This window comes from Etheostoma spectabile, chromosome 12 (genome assembly GCF_008692095.1).
Source record: "Etheostoma spectabile isolate EspeVRDwgs_2016 chromosome 12, UIUC_Espe_1.0, whole genome shotgun sequence".
Taxonomy (NCBI): domain Eukaryota; kingdom Metazoa; phylum Chordata; class Actinopteri; order Perciformes; family Percidae; genus Etheostoma; species Etheostoma spectabile.
Window position 1 is genome coordinate 12,636,847 of NC_045744.1, and position 19,321 is coordinate 12,656,167.

General features: G+C 40.7%; 1 protein-coding gene and 1 long non-coding RNA gene across 2 annotated transcripts in view; one reads left to right on the top strand and one right to left on the bottom strand.

The window, feature by feature from the left end:
• The first annotated feature begins 2,114 nt into the window (after positions 1-2,114).
• sec62 (SEC62 homolog, preprotein translocation factor) lies at positions 2,115-16,547 on the top strand. The gene is made up of 8 exons (XM_032530823.1): positions 2,115-2,317; positions 8,534-8,642; positions 10,256-10,361; positions 10,673-10,874; positions 12,378-12,473; positions 12,583-12,643; positions 12,837-12,956; positions 13,871-16,547. Exons 1-8 carry the CDS (start codon positions 2,282-2,284, stop codon positions 14,398-14,400), a joined length of 1,260 nt encoding a protein of 419 aa, XP_032386714.1. The 5' UTR covers positions 2,115-2,281; the 3' UTR covers positions 14,401-16,547.
• Positions 14,770-19,321, bottom strand: part of LOC116698725 (uncharacterized) — a 350,926-nt gene continuing 346,374 nt past the window's right edge. Inside the window, exon 2 of the long non-coding RNA XR_004334290.1 lies at positions 14,770-14,988. This is a non-coding gene — a long non-coding RNA (uncharacterized LOC116698725). The remainder of the gene's footprint in view (positions 14,989-19,321) is intronic.

Below are 19,321 nucleotides of genomic sequence, written 5' to 3' on the forward strand. Positions count from 1 at the left end.
CGTATCAGCTCCTTCAACTTGTGCATGATTCATAATTATTATTATTATTATTAGTAGTAGTAGTAGTAGTAGTAGTATTGGTATTGGTATTAGTAGTAGTAGTAGTAATAGGCTAGTAGTATTACAGTAGGTCTTCTTGGGTAAATGTTCTTAGTTACTTTCCAACACTGCTAATAAATAAATGATTGAGATGTATTGGAAATAGAATTCAAGGGTAAAATCTATACACATATATGCATGATGCAATTGTTGTGATTGTTTTACTTTAACCCATGGGTCTCAAACTCGCGGCCCGGGGGCCAATTGCGGCCCGCGGGATGATATTTTGTGGCCCCCTTCTTGACATCAAAGTTAAGTGTTAACGTGCGGCCCGCGCGTTCTGAATCTTTTTGTCATTGCGCATGTCACTTATGGGCTACCGTAGTAGTCTCCTGACAGCGGCGTAACCGTTGTCAAGCTAGCTAAGTACCCTTTGCGGCAAATGCCTGAGGTTTGACAGTAGGCTCGTTCGAGATGAGCCAGGTCTGCGCAGAATCGATCACCGGCGATCGGCGCCCGTTGCATGCCGGTTAGATTTGTGTCCGACTTGATCCCGACTTGCTCTGACGTCATGCACACGTGGGCAACGGAAATCTCACGAGAGCAAGGCGGCCGCAGTTCTGAGACGCAGGCGGCGCAGTTGCTTTTCACCGACTGCAAGAGCCAGGCGGACCCAGAGCATGCTGGGAAACGCCGGCTTCTCAGCTGATTTAACACCTGATTGGTTTACAACATGATGACGTTTTATATAAACTTTTTACTGTTTTTGAATCGGAGGGATTTTAATTGCTATTTGTCTGATTTAAAGACTTATTCTGTACATAACACATGTTGTGTGACTGATAGTTAAGTTTAGAAGTCAAAGAGACTAAATCCGTTCAGATCACGGATCATCTCCAGTCTGTTCATTAAAATCAGCAACAGGTCGCATGTAGAGCACTTTGCCAGCTACTCTGTCATAATCAAAATAACTGGAGACTGTGTACCAGCTGGTATGTGTGTCTGATTATATTTTATTAAATCGGAATCGCACCACAGTGTTTTCATCACTTCCTGTCCAGCCTGAAGGCTGCTGGAATCGGCTGGAAACTGTCCGACTTTAACGCAGCTTTTTGTCACCGCCCCCCGCTGCTGCCGCCTGCTCTCGTCCACTTTACAGGCGAGGCGCAGTTCATCTCGAACGAGCCTATTGTGATGTCTGTTGTTGTGAAATGCACCAACCATATCAGATCTAGGGGTTTAAAGAACCGGCAGGTCCGCGCCTTTTTTTTGAGGAAATAGAGGGTTTTTTTGGAATACTTGATGCGGCCCAGCCAAACCCAGACTCTACTTGCAGCGGCCCCCAAGTAAATTGAGTTTGAGACCCCTGCTTTAACCTAAATAAAATTAGGCTCGTTCGAGATGAGCCAGGTCTGCGCAGAATCGATCACCGGCGATCGGCGCCCGTTGCATGCCGGTTAGATTTATGTCCGACTTGATCCCGACTTGCTCTGACGTCATGCACACGTGGGCAACGGAAATCTCACGAGAGCAAGGCGGCCGCAGTTCTGAGACGCAGGCGGCGCAGTTGCTTTTCACCGACTGCAAGAGCCAGGCGGACCCAGGCGGACCCAGAGCATGCTGGGAAACGCCGGCTTCTCAGCTGATTTAACACCTGATTGGTTTACAACATGATGACGTTTTATATAAACTTTTTATTGTTTTTCAATCGGAGCGATTTTAATTGCTATTTGTCTGATTTAAAGACTTATTCTGTCCAGAACACATGTTGTGTGACTGATAGTTAAGTTTAGAAGTCAGAGAGACTAAATCCGTTCAGATCACGGATCATCTCCAGTGTGTTGTTCATTAAAATCAGCAACAGGTCGCATGTAGAGCACTTTGCCAGCTACTCTGTCATAACTAAAACAACTGGAGACTGTGTACCAGCTGGTATGAGGGTCTGATTATATTTTATTAAATCGGAATCGCACCACAGTGTTTTCATCACTTCCTGTCCAGCCTGAAGGAGCTGGAATCGGCTGGAAACTGTCCGACTTTACCGCAGCTTTTTGTCCCCGCCCCCCGCTGCTGCCGCCTGCTCTCGTCCACTTTACAGGCGAGGCGCAGTTCATCTCGAACGAGCCTAATATCAGGTTTTTTGTGAGCCGCTGCTCGGTTAGTCTCGCGATACAACGGGATATTACACGCTCTATGCGCGTGCGCAGCCTCGCGCCCGTCAGAGAAGCTGAGTTGGGGGATCATGGCGGAGCGCAGGAGGCACAAGAAGCGGATCCAGGTAACATCGCTTAATACATTCATATTGCTGCCCGTGCAAGTTGAAGGACAACAAATGTAAAAACAACCATGTGCTATTTTGCTACCTATCGCGGGATGTTTGTTAACAGAAACATACTCGTGGGGAGCCAGTAACCGGCGGCAGATGAAGCCAGATGATAGCTAACGGTAGCTAGCATTAGCTGGCTAGCGAAAACAAATGTTATGGTTTGTATTTTGATGACACGGTTTCAAGCTCATTATTATCTTTGTTATCATTACCACTCACACAAAAACGTTGTTGCTATAGGTTCTTCTTAGCTGTCTCCACAGTCCACCATCTTTTTTTCTGATTGAAAACGTTTTCTGGCTAAGCTGCGTCAGCTCTAACCAGACGTGTTTACATAACGTTCGGCAATCTGCGGGAACTTTAATTAATGAGTCGACACAGTGCCTCACAATCTAACTTACTGCGCAGGTAGCAGCGTTGTTACTAAAAACGTTACTTTTCCTCCATTAGCGCTTGATTTCAGTTTATTTATGGAGTGGCTACATGGTCAGTCAACGTAAACATAACCCCACCGCATGTTTAAAACAAAACAAAACGTGTAGCTAGTAGTTTGATTTTAGAATCCCAAGCCTTTCCTCCAAAAGCATCCCATTACTAATCTGTTTGTACCACCAAAACCAGACACAATAATTTGATTACTTCACCTGTCACATGGTAAGAACAGATGACATGAGCAGGCCCTTTTCAGATGTTTATTGATACATATGCATAAAAAGCAGATTGGCAAAACTTTGTTTAGACGCATTTTAATAAAGTATGACTGTTCATACAGATATGAGCTGTGTCCAAGTGTCAGACTGTAAAAATTTGGTTTGAGTTTGTTGTGTGACATAACTGGAAACGGAGCAAAATAAAGCATACACTATGTTGAATTCCACAGGTTTTGGAACATTTTACTGTTTTTTTACGTAAATGGCAGTTCCATTTTAAGTTGCAGTTTGATTGGTGTCCAGTGGTGCAAATATTGTATAATTCTTTGTATGTTGATTGCATACTAGTTTCAAAACATACTATACATACTAGGGCTGCACGGTTATGGCCAAAATGATAATCACGATTATTTTCTAATCACAATTAGTTATGATTATTTGTTGATTTTAACCAAAAACACATTTAACCAAAACACATTTTATTGTCAATAGGCTATTTATAACTGCTTTCACATCCATATTGTGCTACATTCTTATGTTGAAGTTTTATGCCGATATCTATTGGACAAAATACTAACAGGGATTTTGGTACCTTGTTACAGTGCCACTTAAATGTCTGCGCTGCTTTCTTATGCTCCAAAACAGACACTAGAGGCAACAGAAACATCGCTGCATGTCACGCTAGCAAACACTAAAAACATGTTACACAGCAGGTAACGTTAGCTACAGTAGTGACTGGATTTGAGGCTAATATGTCCCTGAACTGAGACGTAACATTTCATGGCTCAAGTCTTATAGCAGGTCCCCCCCCCCCCCCTTGCTGTCGCATGCCCTCACATGGCCAACACCTGTAATTTGGCCGTCTTCCTTTGGCCTTGGCTAAATCAGTTTGCCACACTAGCATCTTGCAAATCCTCCAAACTCAATCTTCCCCGATTGAAAATATACAGCTGCAATACATTTAAATTAAAATTATCTGAAATAAATAGCCTAGGATATATATTTTTTTAAATTATCTCTGGGTACTCCTTCACTTGTTTTCAACAACAATAACAGACTGATTAAAAGAGATAGGGAGAGTGGGAATGGACTGAAGCGTATGCTACTCACAGAGTGACGGCTGACTCGTTATGAATGGGTCGAATGGCGGGTCAGCGGAGATACACACGTCGTATGTATGAAATGTCTGTATCGTCACTGCGCTGCATTTTTATGAACTACGATATTCTGGACATGGGTCACATCTCTTGCAGGTCCAGCAGGCTCCTTCTCACACGCTATTACTCAACAAACTGTAGTTAGTTGCATTCAATAACTTCTACTGTGTTTTTCACCGTGGCGGCCGCAATAGCAGAGAGTTACCAGCGGAAACACTGGTACAAATACAGGTTTGCCTCTCATGCTTGACAAGGTTGACCAGGTTGCTGGTGAGCCGCACATGAGTGAATGGGGGCGGGGCTGGCAGCGGATGCAAGGACATTAGGTGCACTGGTACGACCTAGGTTAGTTAGTGTTAGTCGCACCCGTACACATTTTGGTCGCACTCTAGAGCCCTAGTTAGTTTCTAGACACTAACTAGCACTGGTCACTGCTGTTTTCTGAAAAACGCAGACGGGACAAAATGTTGCATTTACTAGTAAACTGGTAAACCTTGTAACCAACGTATAACTGACAGCTATCTGTTGGGGAATTTTCCTCTTATTACTCTATCCTCCGGGACTGTCTACATCTAGAAACCAAGCTGTGCGGCCCAGTGAACAACTCTGACTGGCACATGATCAGACAGGGATTTACGGAGTGTTCTATGAACGGAATGACTCATTTAAAATATTGCTCGATCATGCAAATTTGATCGTAGGAAGCCAAATTCGTGATGAAAATTTGATTAATTGTGCAGCTCTAAAACATACCATCAGATTTATTATAGTGCATACTGTATACAGTTAGTATGGATTTGGTGCACAGCAGTAGTGTCAGACTCAGCAACAAAATTAACAACACATAGCATACTATTGTGTGGACCACAGTTAAGAGAGGCCAGTTTATTACCAACATTATCACCCTGTATTAGACTCACATTTTCTCATTTTTTTTTACCTCTGTTTCTCTTGATTACTAAAATGCAACTTGAATGTGTTTTACCTGAAAGCATTCAGAGGCTTAAATTCATACATATAGAACAAGTGTTTTATATCCATGCTAAAATTGCTGTGTAACCAAGAATGTTACTTGGATATTAAATATTCATATGCCGATTTATCAAGTAGGTCTAGCTGAAACGAATGTTCTCTAATTAAACAGCCTTGCAATAAATCTTACTTTTTAATAAGTTTGTTTCTTAAAATTGTTTTAGATATTTTATATTAATGTAGGCTAAATATTAATGGATTACTCCTTGCAGTTTAACAATTCAATACAGCACGACAAACTACAGCCTCCAAAATTAACATTTCATCCTTCGTAGGATTTACTGCAGATTGTTGTTCTAGATTGCACTAGTTTTAGCAAGGTGTACGTATTATCCTGGCAACTGAGTGTACAGTATTTCTCTTGCATGTTTGAGTTAGTTTCCTAACAAACTGAGATTTTTTTTCTCATTTATGAACATACTTGAAACCAAAAATAGTTTTGTCTCTTAACACCACCACTCTACATTATAAACACAATTCCTCTTCAGTTTTCAAATTGTGATAGTGTTTTACATCACAGTATTCAGGAATTGATATGAAGCAAAGATTATTATTTTCATGTACACTTGGTTGCCTGTTACTTGGTTCACCTTCATAAGTAATGCTCTCTCATTTAACAGACCTGCAACATTGATAAATGTTATAATGTTCCTATTTATGGGATTTTATCTGCTCTATTAAAATAATGAGGGTAGTCTAAATGTTAGAAACACTTCCCAGTACAACACAATACAGTCCAACAGCCCCACAAACTGCAGGAAGGATTTATTACAAGGCTGTTGCATTAGCTTGAGGTGGGTGTTCCTAATAAACCACCCAACTAAGTGTAAGTCTCTGCATGTTCAAATTCAGTTGCATAACAACTCATATTGTTATGACCTTTAAGTCTTTAAAGAGGCTTCCAAAGATCACCACGCTACATTACACAACAGTTATCTCCTTTTTGACATGATTCCTCTTTTTTATTCAGCTCCCATTTTTCATTGTGTCTTAGCGTATTTAAAAGGGGGGATGGGTGTCATATCGATCCAAACTGTTATTTGGCTATGCATTTTAAAGACCAGTGCTTTGGTCCTGGTTTGGAGCAATAGCAATCACATACAATAGCTGTTAGAGCACAGCAGCTAATCCTCATGTGATCAAGCCAGGTAGATCATATAGATGGTGACAGGGGGCTTTCTGTGTAGAGGTCTCATGTAACCGAGCTGTGTGACTGATACCTGCTGGTTTGATAGCCTCATCTTCCTCATGTTGCTGGCCGGAAGCAGGTGGACTGGGTAGAGCAGCACTGACTCTCATTGTGCCAATGCTCTCATTCCTGGTTTGTTGGCATGTGGTTCAGTGTTGCAGATGTTGTGAGAAGGGAGGATGACTTTTGCTAGATACTGTCTACACTGTGCAAGCTTTTTTTCCAACCACTCCGATTCCAACATTATTTGAACATATTTTGGTTACCTCTTGATAGAGAATTAATTTAGTAAGTTTAAGTGTCCTGAACCTGACACCTCTCACATGAGCTATGAATACAACTTTGGAGTTTTGCTCAAAGTAGATTGTTGTTTGTGAAAAATAGAGAGCATTCTCACAGTCAAAGATGTTAGCACCCCAGCAGACACAGCAGAGCTTGGATGTTCATTTGGGGGTGAAGGGCAGTTAAATATTCAATGTTGACCCTTTTAAATGTAGTATGAACTTGGTCAAGTACATATTAAATTCACTGGATTAGACAAAACATAAACTAAAATCAGGTAATTTTGAATCTGTTTTCTAGTTTTTCATTCCCAAAAAATGTATCCGAGATATATAAAAAGTAATAGATTTAAGTCACTCACCACACCTGTTTTTGACATTAAAAAGGCTGAGCACATTTTATTGCAATGCAGTGCAGAAGCCCGGATGCAGTTACTATTTTTGTTATTCTAGGTATACTTTACAGCATAATACATGTGCACTACAACAGAGGGCTGTGCAATTAACCAAATTTTTGATCGTAAGTACGATTTTAGCTCACAACAATCACATAAACGGTAATCAAGAAAACTAATAATTTTAAACATTACCTTTTGCAAGCAAACTCCTTTTTTGTCTTGTGTTCTGAATTCCCCCTTCTGAAGTGGCGAACGGTTTTCCAGAAGCACCTTGGTTCCAACCGGAAGTCGTTCTGCATGTTTTCTCTGAACTTCTCCCACACCTGTGGCTTTGCCTCTTTCACGACAGAGGCTGCAGCCCTTCAGTACCTTGCAACTGCCTCTGGATCCCTCCGGGATAACTTATTTGCCATATACGGCCTCAGATCAGATGAAACGATTATAAAATTGATCATTGACCTTTGGCCTAGGGTGCTTTGGTACTTTTGGTGCTTTTGTTATAGTCAATCCATGACTAGCACAGAAGTCCAACAACAGACAACCACTCTGGTTTAGATCAGGGAGGCCGTTCCTACCAATCACGTCTCTCCATGTATCTCCATCATGGCCCATGTGTGTGTTGAAATCCACCAGCAGAACTATGGAGTCCCCTACTGGAGCCCCTCACAGGACTCCATTCAAGGTCTCAAAGAAGGCCGAGTACTCCAAACTCTTATTTGGTGCATATACACAAACAACAGTCAGAGCTCTGTGGCAAACCCAGCCACCAGGCGCTCGCTGACAAGCCGTCCGTCTGGGCGTGTTCACTGCCTGTGCCTCTCCACACATGCACAAAGCAGATATGAGACATGAAAAGATAATGGCATATGGCGGCTAACGTAAATCCTGTCTGGATGTATCTTTAAGATTTGCTGTTGATTGTCTGTCTGTAGTTCAATGCCAGAATATTATTATAATAATAATATTAGTAACTGTTTATATAGCGCCTTTCATGATACACTTTACAGAATTGCAGTGTTAATACTAAGGGAGGTTGGAGGCTGTAGTGAACAAGTGGTGTTTCAGGAGGTTTTTAAAAATGTCCAGGGATGTAGCATTTCAAATATCTGCAAATCTGCATCTTCCAGAGGGATGGGGCTGCAACACTAAAGGCTCTGTCTCCAAAAGTAGAGTCTGGTGTTGGGAATGGAGAGCAGGCCAGCAGCTGGGGACCGCAGGTTTTGGGGTGGGCTGTATGATAGAGGAGGTCCGAGGGATATGTATGTGAGAAGGAGGATTTTATATTTGATGCAGGACTTAATTCCAGCCAGTGACGGTGAATGAGGGTTGGGGTGATGTGCTCCCACGTCTTGGTGTGGGTGAGGACCCTGACGGCAGAGTTAGATAGTAAAGTATCACTGACTGAGTGTAATATTGTTTTCATGCCTGTATATTATCATGTGTGTTTGTCTGGTCCTGCAGGAGGTGAGTGAGCCCACCAAGGAGGAGAAGGCGGTGGCCAAGTACCTCCGATTCAACTGCCCTACCAAGTCCACCAACATGATGGGCCACAGAGTCGACTATTTTATTGGTTAGTGCTCAGCTGTGGAATGTGAAGCAACAAGCACAACACCAACCCAAACATAACTGGGTGGACTGGGAATCAGGAGATCAAACACTGCCTTTTATTTATTTTTTTCAAACACACCAGCAGAGATTCAGCTGTGCAGTTTTGTCACAGTGAGTAAAAACGTGGTGTGTTTTCAGGGAAAACTCTGTTTCACATTATCGAAGAGTTGTCAAATTCTTAAACAAATGAGCCAGCTGCAGTCCCATTTACAGACCTTACCCAGCAACACAGTATTTATACTTGTCTTGTTTTGCATGGTGCAGTACGTTTGTTAGTGTTGGGAAAATCTGTTTGCTTAGTCAGTAGTTGTATACATAAGAGGTTATGACTGCTAAGGCTGCTTATTTCGCTCATCACCATCAAATGACCTTACAGTTTCTTATCTTTGCTTAGGACAGCTGTCAACAGCATGTAGCCATTATTTTGTCGGATAAAGGGATAAGTAGACATACTTAGAGTGGCTATGATAACTATTTTTACAACAAGAATTAATCAAATTAAATTGTAAAAGAGTTGTAGCTGGGGGTGGGGGGGAAGAACGCAGAAACAAATGAGAAGATTCAACCGGTTTTGAGCCTGTGCCCGCACAGTACACAGGATACATCACTGCCTCTATCGCTGCTGGTTTAACACATGCACTCAACTTCCCAGAAGTTTTTGTAACAGTTGACTGTTTCCTGCAACAACAAAGCACCATCGCTGCATCTCTTTCTCTGTGAAATGAAGCTGCTTTCAAGTGCAGTCGGAAACATTGAGTATAAACAATCTTACAGAAAACAGTAACTGTAAAATATGCTCTACACCAAACAGGAGACAGACAGTTACCGACCAGCTGTTGAACACAGTGGAGTTAGCAGCTAAACGGCCAAATGTTTCCCTCAGGAGTTGGTAAAGACCAAAGCAGAGATACAAGAGATTGAATACTGGACTTGCATTCCTCAGGTGGACACAAACTTGACTCCACAGGGATGATAATGTTGGTCTGTAACTGCTAGATGTATAAATGCGCAACTCTTACGGGGCGGCTGTGGCTAGAGCGATTGCCTTCCAATCGGAAGGTTGGTGGTTCAATCCCTGGCCCTGCAGTCCCATGTCGAAGTGTCCTTGGGCAAGACATTGAACCCTGAGTTGCCCCCGATGCTGCGCATTGGAGTGTGAATGTGTGTGAGTGTTTATCTGATGAGCAGGTGGCACCTTGTACGGCAGCCTCGGCCACAGTGTATGAATGTGTGTGAATGGTGAATGTTTCCTGTATGATGTAAAAGCGCTTTGAGTAGTCGTTAAGACTAGAAAAGCGCTATATAAATACAGTACATTTACATTTACAAGCTACTTATAAGGTGATGATAGCGTCAGTGTGACATTTTACTCCATCTAAACTACTGCCCTATGTTCTGCTTTGTATTAATTTTTCAAATAAATTAAATAATAAATAAATTCCATGTGCATTAATGTAGTGATGTTTTTGCACAATGGCAGTCATTCAGCTTCTGCACAGCTGATAAAATCACCGAATGGCATTTTCAGACCTTGTACCACTGTGTTTTTTAATATCTTTGTGTCCCTATACTTAGCCTCCAAGGCAGTGGACTGTCTTATGGACTCGAAGTGGGCCAAGGCGAAGAAGGGAGAGGAGGCTCTGTTCACCACCAGGGAGTCTGTGTTGGATTACTGCAACAGGTAAGCTTTCTAACACACCATGCTACCTAATAATTATTTGTCATGTGCAATGATTTTATTCCAAAATAAGGTATCTAAGCATTTGATACATACGCTTGCTATATGGTCACTGGTATATAGGGCTGCAACTAAGTAATTACTATTACTATACTATTACTATTATTTTAACTGTCAATTAATTAACTGGTTATTTTCTTGATTTGTCAATTAGTTTTTGGGTCTATATAATGTACGGAAATAATGAAAACCGTTCTACAAATCGGTGTTAAATAATCAGCCTTTATAACCAGTCATTCTCCTCTCCTCTGTAGACTCCTAAAGAAGCAGTTCTTCCACCGGGCTCTCAAAGTGATGAAGAAAAAGCCAGAGAAAGACACCAAGAAAGAGAAGGAGAAGGAGAAAGAGAAGGAGAAGACCAAGGGTGACAGCAGCAAAGAGGAAGAGAGAAAAGGGAAGAAGGAGAAAGAAAAGAAGAAAGAGTCTGAGGCTGTTGAAACCAAGAAAGAGAAGAACGTACGTGATCAAACACTGTTGTTGACCTCTATGTTGACAAAACCCCTCAGATTATATCTGTCTTCACAAGAAAGTGTTCCCACTGTTGCGGCTTTTATGTTTGGCCTCTCTATATACATAGTAACGATAGAACATCTCCAATTACAAATTTGGTATTTGGTAAAATGCGAAATGCTATGAGTAGTGTTTACAAATTTAGTAGATGAAAATGCTTGTGCATTACTGTCAAACATCAGTATATTGTCACTGCTATGACTGGGGGATCCATCTGAAACAAGGTGTTGCGCAGTTTACAGACTTGATGTTCACGCTGATGTCAGTTTTGTTTGTAATGAGTGATCAGAGTTGCCTTGACACTGCTGAACTTGACAGTAAATGGGTGGATATTTAGATCTTTAGAAATCAAGAAAGAAAAAGCTCAGTGTGTTCATGGTGGAAAATATACAGGTTAGGTTTTTTTGGGCCAATTGCCAGTTTGAGTTCTTAATGTGACCAACCAACTATAACCAACTGAAATGCTGCATTCAGTGTAGACCTTTCAATAACATTAACACTTAAAGTACAAGTTTAGTCAATACACTCATTCATTTTCTTACCTAGAATGAAGAAAAAACAGTAAATCTTTCGTTTTCTACAGAGTAAACAGACAGCATACAACATGTTAATTAGTAAGCTATAGAGGTGCCGGTAGCTTTCTGGCATAGTCAGCTAGCTGTTTGCCGCTAAGAGAAGTTCGCTGGAATGTAATTAAGAACTATTTTAACATAAAACCCACAATTAGCATACGGTTAAGTTCCAGTCTACGATCTGTCTCTAATTCCCCCTTCACACCAAGGGCTCAACCAGGGTTGATATTGTGTTTGAAAGGGTTAACCAGCATTGATCGGCTCATCTTCGCGACCCAGGTTGATATGTGGATTGAATGCAGTTCGAATGCTGGTCCATTACAATGTCAATTGCACGTGACCCGGGTGGCCAACCACCGGGGCAGGACAAATTATGTAATTGGTTGGAAAAGGAAAGCAAAGCCTTGTCTCGTCGAAAACTCAGATTGGACAGATAGTCTAGCTAGATGTCTGGATTTACCCTGCAGCGATATGAGCAGCAGTTAACAATAGTAGTCATAAATTTATTGGAGTTTAAAATTACAACACAAAGAAAGCAAAAAGTAACAGACTTCCGGCCCAAAAAAAGTGACATCTGGCGGAATTTTCAGCAGAACAAGAGCAATCCAGGAAATGGAACAGCGTGGATATTGACTAAACAAAGGCAAATGTTCTCCCCTTGTCCAAAAAAAGGTTTTTGAATAAACCTTCCATGACCAGGAATCAACCCGTGATGACTGGCTTGGTTTGAATTGACAAAAGAACGACCCTGGTCATTGGTGTGAAAGAGGTATTACCAATATGTAGGCCTCACTGTGACTGCAGTATTTGTGATTTCTAAGTAAAAATACAGATTTTTATATATAATATTTGTTTATTTAATTATACATTCTCATAGGATGACAGTCCTGGAACCCCCAAGAAGAAGAAAGAGGTGAAGAAAAAGTTTAAACTGGAGCCTCATGAGGATCAACTGTTTCTAGATGGAAATGAGGTGAGTGTGCTTAGAGCATAAATATGTATATACTGTATGTGGGAGAAGTGTTTGTGATCCTGAAAGACTTTAAAACCCAACATGTGTTCTCTTTTCTTTCTTTTTCTAGGTGTATGTGTGGATCTACGATCCTGTTCATTTTAAGACATTTGCCATGGGACTGATCCTTGGTGAGTCAGAAGTTGAAAATCATAAATGGAGTTCCTTTGAAAACAAATTGAATGCATCGTTATCTTTTGCTGATGGCAGCTGATTTTGTGTGTGTGTGTGTGTGTGTGTGTGTGTGTGTGTGTGTGTGTGTGTGTGGTGTGTGTGTGTGTGTGTGTGTGTGTGTGTGTGTGTGTGTGTGTGTGTTCCCTTCAGTCATTGCTGTGATAGCAGCCACACTGTTCCCCCTGTGGCCAGCAGAAATGCGTGTAGGAGTTTACTATCTAAGTGTTGCGGCAGGATGCTTTGTAGCCAGTATATTGCTTCTTGCTGTTGGTAAGTACATGTACTTCATATATATGTCATAACATTTTAAATATAAATGTAACCATTTTTAATTTGCATAGAAATTTGAGATTTTAGCAGTAGTTTCCAGCTTTTTTCTCTTATGGCACCTTTACTTCCCATGTTGCGTATGTCTAATGGATATGGCTAGCTCAAACATTTATCTTTTTCTTGTTTTATTAGAAGAAGAAAAAATATGGTCCTAGGAAGGAAAATTACCCAGTAGTTCACAAGAAAAAAGCAAAGATTAAGGGTTTAGTATGTTTCAAACAAAATATCGTAGTTCACCCAAAATCTCTAGCAAACGTGTGTTGTCGTCATAGAGAAATGCAATTACCGTAATTCTTCAAATAAAAGCCGGGGCCTTTATTTACCTGAACCGCAGAAGTTACCCAGTTTTTATTTGAAGCAGGCTTTTATTAGAGGCAGGCCTTTATTTCTAATTCCATCTGTTTGATAAGTATTATTGTTTTAAATAAACCGTTTTAAATGAAAAGCCGTGGCGTTCCAGTGGACAGAGAGCATTCATTTTTTAAGAAACCTTTTAAGAACATAAATTGTTCAGTTCCTCAGTTATTTGTATGGCTCCTTTCAAACAGAGAGGCACTTCTGAGTATTTGTATAAGCAGAGAAATGCATTTGTAAAATCAACTAAAATAGAATAAAATGAAATAGAAATACATGTATAAATACAAAATAATAACACATGAGGGATACCGTTACGACGTAATTGGGTGTAAGTTGCCCTATATTCAGTAAGGAGAATAAAAGTGTTGTAGACAAACATTCAGTCACAGGTGAGCAGCAGAGGGTTTATTCTAGATTTGAATATCACTAGAGTTAAAGAGATGTATGAATTACTGTAGATTCAAACTGATCCCACTGGTTGTCACCTCTGTCTTCAGCTCGCTGCATCCTCTTCCTGATCATCTGGCTGGTGACTGGCGGCCGCCACCATTTCTGGTTCCTCCCTAACTTGACTGCAGATGTCGGTTTCATCGACTCGTTCCGGCCGCTCTACACCCACGAGTACAAAGGACCGCGAGCCAGCAACAAGAAGGGCTCAGACAAGACAGACGAGAAGGACAACGATGGCAACAAGGCTCAGAAGTCAGACAGCGATGACAAATCAGACAGCGAGAAGAAGGACGGCGATGAGGAAGAGGAGGAGGAGGAGGAGGAAGGCAAAGAGGCCGAAGAGAGTAAAGAAGCAGAAGGGGAGGGAACGGGGCCGGACCGCCACTCGGACACAGACAGCGACCGCCGGGAGGAAGAAGGCTCGCAGCACAGCAATGGGAACGACTTTGAGATGATCACCAGGGAGGAGCTGGAGCAGCACACAGAGGAGGAAGACCAGGAGGAGGAAGACGAGGAGACGCAAGAAAGGAAAGAAGGCGGTGAGAGTGAGACTAAACCCCAGACTGCTGAAACATAAACTTCTTACAATCTCATCACTCTCTACTTTTTCTCTCTCTGGCCTTTCCTCCCTTCCTCCTGTGATCCCAGGACCTGCTATTTCAGCCCCTCCGAGCCTGCCGAGGCAGAGGAGAGGCTTCATCTCTTCTTGTTGAGATCTTCCACTAAACCGTACCAATAGAACAGTACTGGGATAGACACAACGATGAAAAGTAAATGGCTACGACAATGGGTGGGGGGGAATCTAAAAGAAGCCTTATTGTGAATCTTATTCCTCCTACCCAAATGTTATTTATGTAAAATTGAAAACTGCCACTGACATGTTTGCCTGAGGAAGTTGTCAACAAAAATATCAAACCAACAAACACTGAGAGTTTTCATTTTTTTCTTTCTCATTTCTGATTTCTCATCTCATGTTTCTTTTTGTCATTTCAACTCAAAATGTTTTTTTTTGTCCCCTCTCTTTGGTTACATTTGGATGTGAGGTCAAAGCAAAGAAGAGATATCATGCTTAACGGACCAGTAAGCGAAGACGTGCTGGTTTCCCCGTTCTTTCACCTTTTGTTGGTGTTTTGGTGCAGCAGTCTGATAGCTTTCTCAGGCAGCCCTTACAGCAAAGTAACCTGCTTTAAAACCTGAACCAAGCCGGATGGACCAAATCCTGTAGTTTACTCGAAGGAACCAAAAGCGACCATGATGTGGCTGGATGGAATATAATGAAAGCGGTGTAGCATGACTCCTTGAGGTACTTGCCATTTTCAGTAAGAAAAAAAAAAAATTCTTCTAATTCTTTTTTTTATTGGCTGATGATCATAGTGCAATCTTCTACACAGTCTGAAGTAGTTCTTGTTAAATAATGTGGGACTTATCTTTAAGAGTAAATGTGAGAAACTGGGACACAGCTAGCATACTTCATTTTTATTTTATTTTTTAAAGATTGCAGCATTTGTTTAACAACAAAAGCTAGAAGATGCTACGTTCACTGATTAACTTGTCTTGTTTGCAAACATAACAAGATTTAAAGTAAACTCTAGTGCCAAACACAACTAATAATGATGTTATGCATGCTGATTTAATATGGAGAGCGGAAGAGCGAGGGGTACGTTTTTGTTAATTTCGTCATGTTGTAACCGCAGTGTCAAACTTCTCAAAACGTTTGCATCTTTGAAAAGATAAATAAAGCACAGCACAAAGTTATAAGTGTGTAGCTAAACAAAGATTTTGGTCTCAGTGAATCCTTTTAAGGTGTTAGCACTAGACTCCCATCCAAACCAGTTCTGTCTTGTCTTGCACAAGCTGTTGTGTGAAAATGGTTTTATCGACTAAGCAGACCCCGGTTTCATTTCCAATCAAAGCCCAGTAGCTGGCGGCCATGGTCCAAACTGTTCCTTCCCGTTATCTTCTGGCTAGAAATGTCTTAGATGCTTTTTTTTTTTTAGTCATAGCAAGGATTATATAGTATAAAAAAAAATAGAAGTGTATCATTTATATATGGATTCTATTGATATATCAACTATATACAATAATTGCAGTCTAAAAACTATAAAATGACTATTTTCCTTTTTTTATTTTGTTTTAGGAGGTATAATTTGTATTCTGCAGATTTTTGTTTTTATACAATCCTAAAGAGCAAATTTATTATTTAAAGGTAAAATCTGGGATTAGAAAAAAAAAACAGTGGTAATTTATTAAATAAACATTTTCCTGTATTTCCTTTTTTAAATTTGTCACCGTAACATCTGATTGTTTTTTTTTTTTTTTCCAACAAGATTTCTCTTACTAACACATGGTCAGTCATTAACCCAAGTTCCGCCAGTGGATTGTGTCACACTGCTGGTTCTCATTTAGTCTGACGTGGCAACAAGTCCTCACAGTGAAACAGTATCTTAATATATTTCACCCAGCTTTCTGTACAGTTATTTGTTTTGCCTAAAAATGGACTCACTTAGACTGTATTCAGTCTTTTGTTCTGTCTCCTGTTATCCCACTGAGGTTTGTAACTCTTTCTAACTCACACGTCCATGTTTCTTTTCTTGTATGTCTGGGGTTTTTTTTTCCTTCCCCAAACGGGCAAAGTGCATCTCTATGTCCTGAGTTGCCAGTCACTGTACTCAATATTTGCATAACCATTTCACAAAAGAGAATAAAAAGATTCTCCCAATTGTTGACTGTTGCACAGTATCGGTTTGTTGTATATTGTAGTATTATTACTCTTTATGCTGCTGCTTCTCATCAAAGGTTTATTGGGGAATTAAAAAGTGACATTGTTAAACATCCATGTTTTATATTTGGTCAAAAACTGTCTTTTGATCACCTAGATGTCCACATTTGGATCAATATTATTCTGAAGACTGTCTCATGCAATATTGGAGTATAATTTAATAAAACTGGATGTCTGGAAATATATCTGTATCTTATCATTGCAATAAAAATATTGAAACTACTCAAGTTTGGGCATATTTTCCTGTAATGTATTGTTGTGATCCTTGGTGGGACAAAATGCAGTATGCGGCAAAACATCCTCATATTTCTGTTGAATGAATATGTTTAAAAATGGCATCAAAGACCCTGAACTTTGTGAGCAGTTATTACCGACCTGCTGCAGGCATTTCAACTATATTAACGTAAGTTTGAAACCGTTAATATATAATGAATTGTAATTTCTTCAAAGATTTCTATTAGAAGTATTAATAAATAACTCTACTAGGAAATTTTGACTGTTATAGTCTAAGTTATAGTATAGTATGTCATCAAAGTCATAAATAGTATGTAGAATAGAATTCTACATAGAGTTGTCATAGTATAGTATGTCAAAAAAAGTTTAAAGAAAGTCGTAGTACAGTATATTGAAAAAGTCGGTACATTAAAAAAGTTTTTTTTAAAAGTCAGTATTATGCATGTCAAAAAACTCTTAGCATAGTGTGTCAAAAAATCTTTGTAGTATAATATGTTGAAAAAAGCCCTAAAAATGTCCTAGTATAGTATGTTAGAAAAAGAGTCATGGCACTGTATGTCGAAAAAAGACCTAATAAAGTCCTAGTATAGAATGTTGAAAAAAGCATAAAAAAGTCCTAGTACATTGAAAATTGTTGACGCTCATTTGATACCGGTGTTGGCATTAATTTATTGTTTACATTACGGAAGACAAAAAGTCACAGTATTGTATGTTGAAAACATCATTAAAGTCATGGTATAGAATATCACAAATAAGTCATAAAAAGTCATAATAAAGTCATAGTAAAGTGTGTAAAAAAAAACATCATAGCTAAGTATGTCGAAAAAAGCTTAAAATAAGTTGAAGTATGGTGTGTCGATCAAAAGCCTAAAAAAGTACTGGGGCCTGTTGCACGAAACCAGGATAAGGGATTAAGCCGGGATATAAAAGTTATCTTGGATGAGTTTAGCTTGGACTCAGTTGCACGAAACCAGATTGAATTAAACCCAGCCAAGTTACCATGGAGATTTATTGTTTGCGGCTAGCCTGGTCCAGAGCAGGCTAACAGCCAGGCTAAGATTAATCCTGGAGTCTCATGTGTCAAATCAGCTGCCGTCTGATCCGAAATAAACGTGTTTAACAGTTATTCCGTTGTCTTCTGCATGTGTTCTGCTTTATTTTTATTAACATGCATTAGCCTACTTGTCACTATTGTTGTCGCGAGTTGGATTTAAACCCTACTACAGCTGTTTAGATGTTAGAAATGGTTGCACTGGCACCCTGATGCGGGGTGGGACTTTTCCCGGTGTCGAGGCTGCCTGGCGTGCGGCCGCTGCCCGGTGGCTGCGGCCCGGTGCCCGGTGGCTGCTGCCCGGTGGCCGGTGGCCGGTGGCTGCTGCCCGGTGGCCGGTGGCCGGTGGCCGGTGCCCGGTGGCTGCGGCCCTGTGGCCGCTGCCCGGTGGCAGACCTGTGCGTCATCGCGTCAGTGTCCACTCTCTCTGTAAAAGTAGCTAGAGATGAGCAGCGCAGCGTCCGTGGTCTCAGCTTAGGTTTATACAGGACCCGCTCCGGAGATTAAGTTTGATGATATTAATGTAGCGATATTCCCAGATGATATTAATTGCAGACTGGTCAGAGACCAATACATTCATGATTTAATTTTCTTGTTGCTTGCCCTTCTCTAATGGAGGGTAGTTTGTGTTACTCCTTAATAAGTAGGCCTAATGTTTTTTATAATAGCTTACATTGGTTTCATCACCTTCTCAATTAGTCTCCCATCCCTGGACCAATAACGTGCCTATATAGCCTACAGTACGTATGTAGTGTAATCATCATTCATCACACCGGGAAAACCACAATGCTTCTTAATCTTTTTATTTTGGTGCGTTCACTTGTCAGAAGATTAAAAAAACATGAATATTGTTTTACATATGCTCACAGCGTGTATTGAAGTCACTTACTACTTTTTCTAGTTGTTGTCCCTTTCTGATTGTTCTGTATGAACATTAATTGTACAAAGAATTAGATATAGCTTATAGAGATTTGTGCATATCGTTGTAAAACATGTTCTCGCGTTGTGAATAAAGGTTTGAAATTAAGCCTAGAGTCCTTAGGGTCCATTTCCTGAGGAACATTATCCCTCTGCTCACTTTTAAGGCAAATGCTATATGTTTACACCCCACACATTCAGTCGGGTCCGCTATGTCGGGCTTTTTCTCTCCATTTGACAACAGCCGTATTTCCCTCTCTGCATATTATATTCTTCACCTCCTCGTTACTTTCCATCAGAAGCTGCTGCTTATTGGGTGAAACATGTGGCGCATGCGTCTTCTCCATCTCTGCATCAGTAAATCTGTGCTCGATATCGTGGTCTATTTAAGAAAGCCGTGAACGTGCACTTATCCCAGCTATCTACACCTGGCTTGACATAGCTCCACCTGTTCATCCTGGCTCGGCAAACGTGCAGCCGATTAAGCCGCGATGAGCAGATCACACTAAGTCAAGC

Bases quoted from the DNA above. Each gene is read 5' to 3' on its own strand.
- sec62 (XM_032530823.1), top strand. From the start codon at position 2,282: ATGGCGGAGCGCAGGAGGCACAAGAAGCGGATCCAG. The intron at 10,362-10,672 runs GTAAGCTTTCTA...TCTCCTCTGTAG, and splicing joins GTGTTGGATTACTGCAACAG to ACTCCTAAAGAAGCAGTTCT. The intron at 12,474-12,582 runs GTGAGTGTGCTT...TTCTTTTTCTAG, and splicing joins TGTTTCTAGATGGAAATGAG to GTGTATGTGTGGATCTACGA.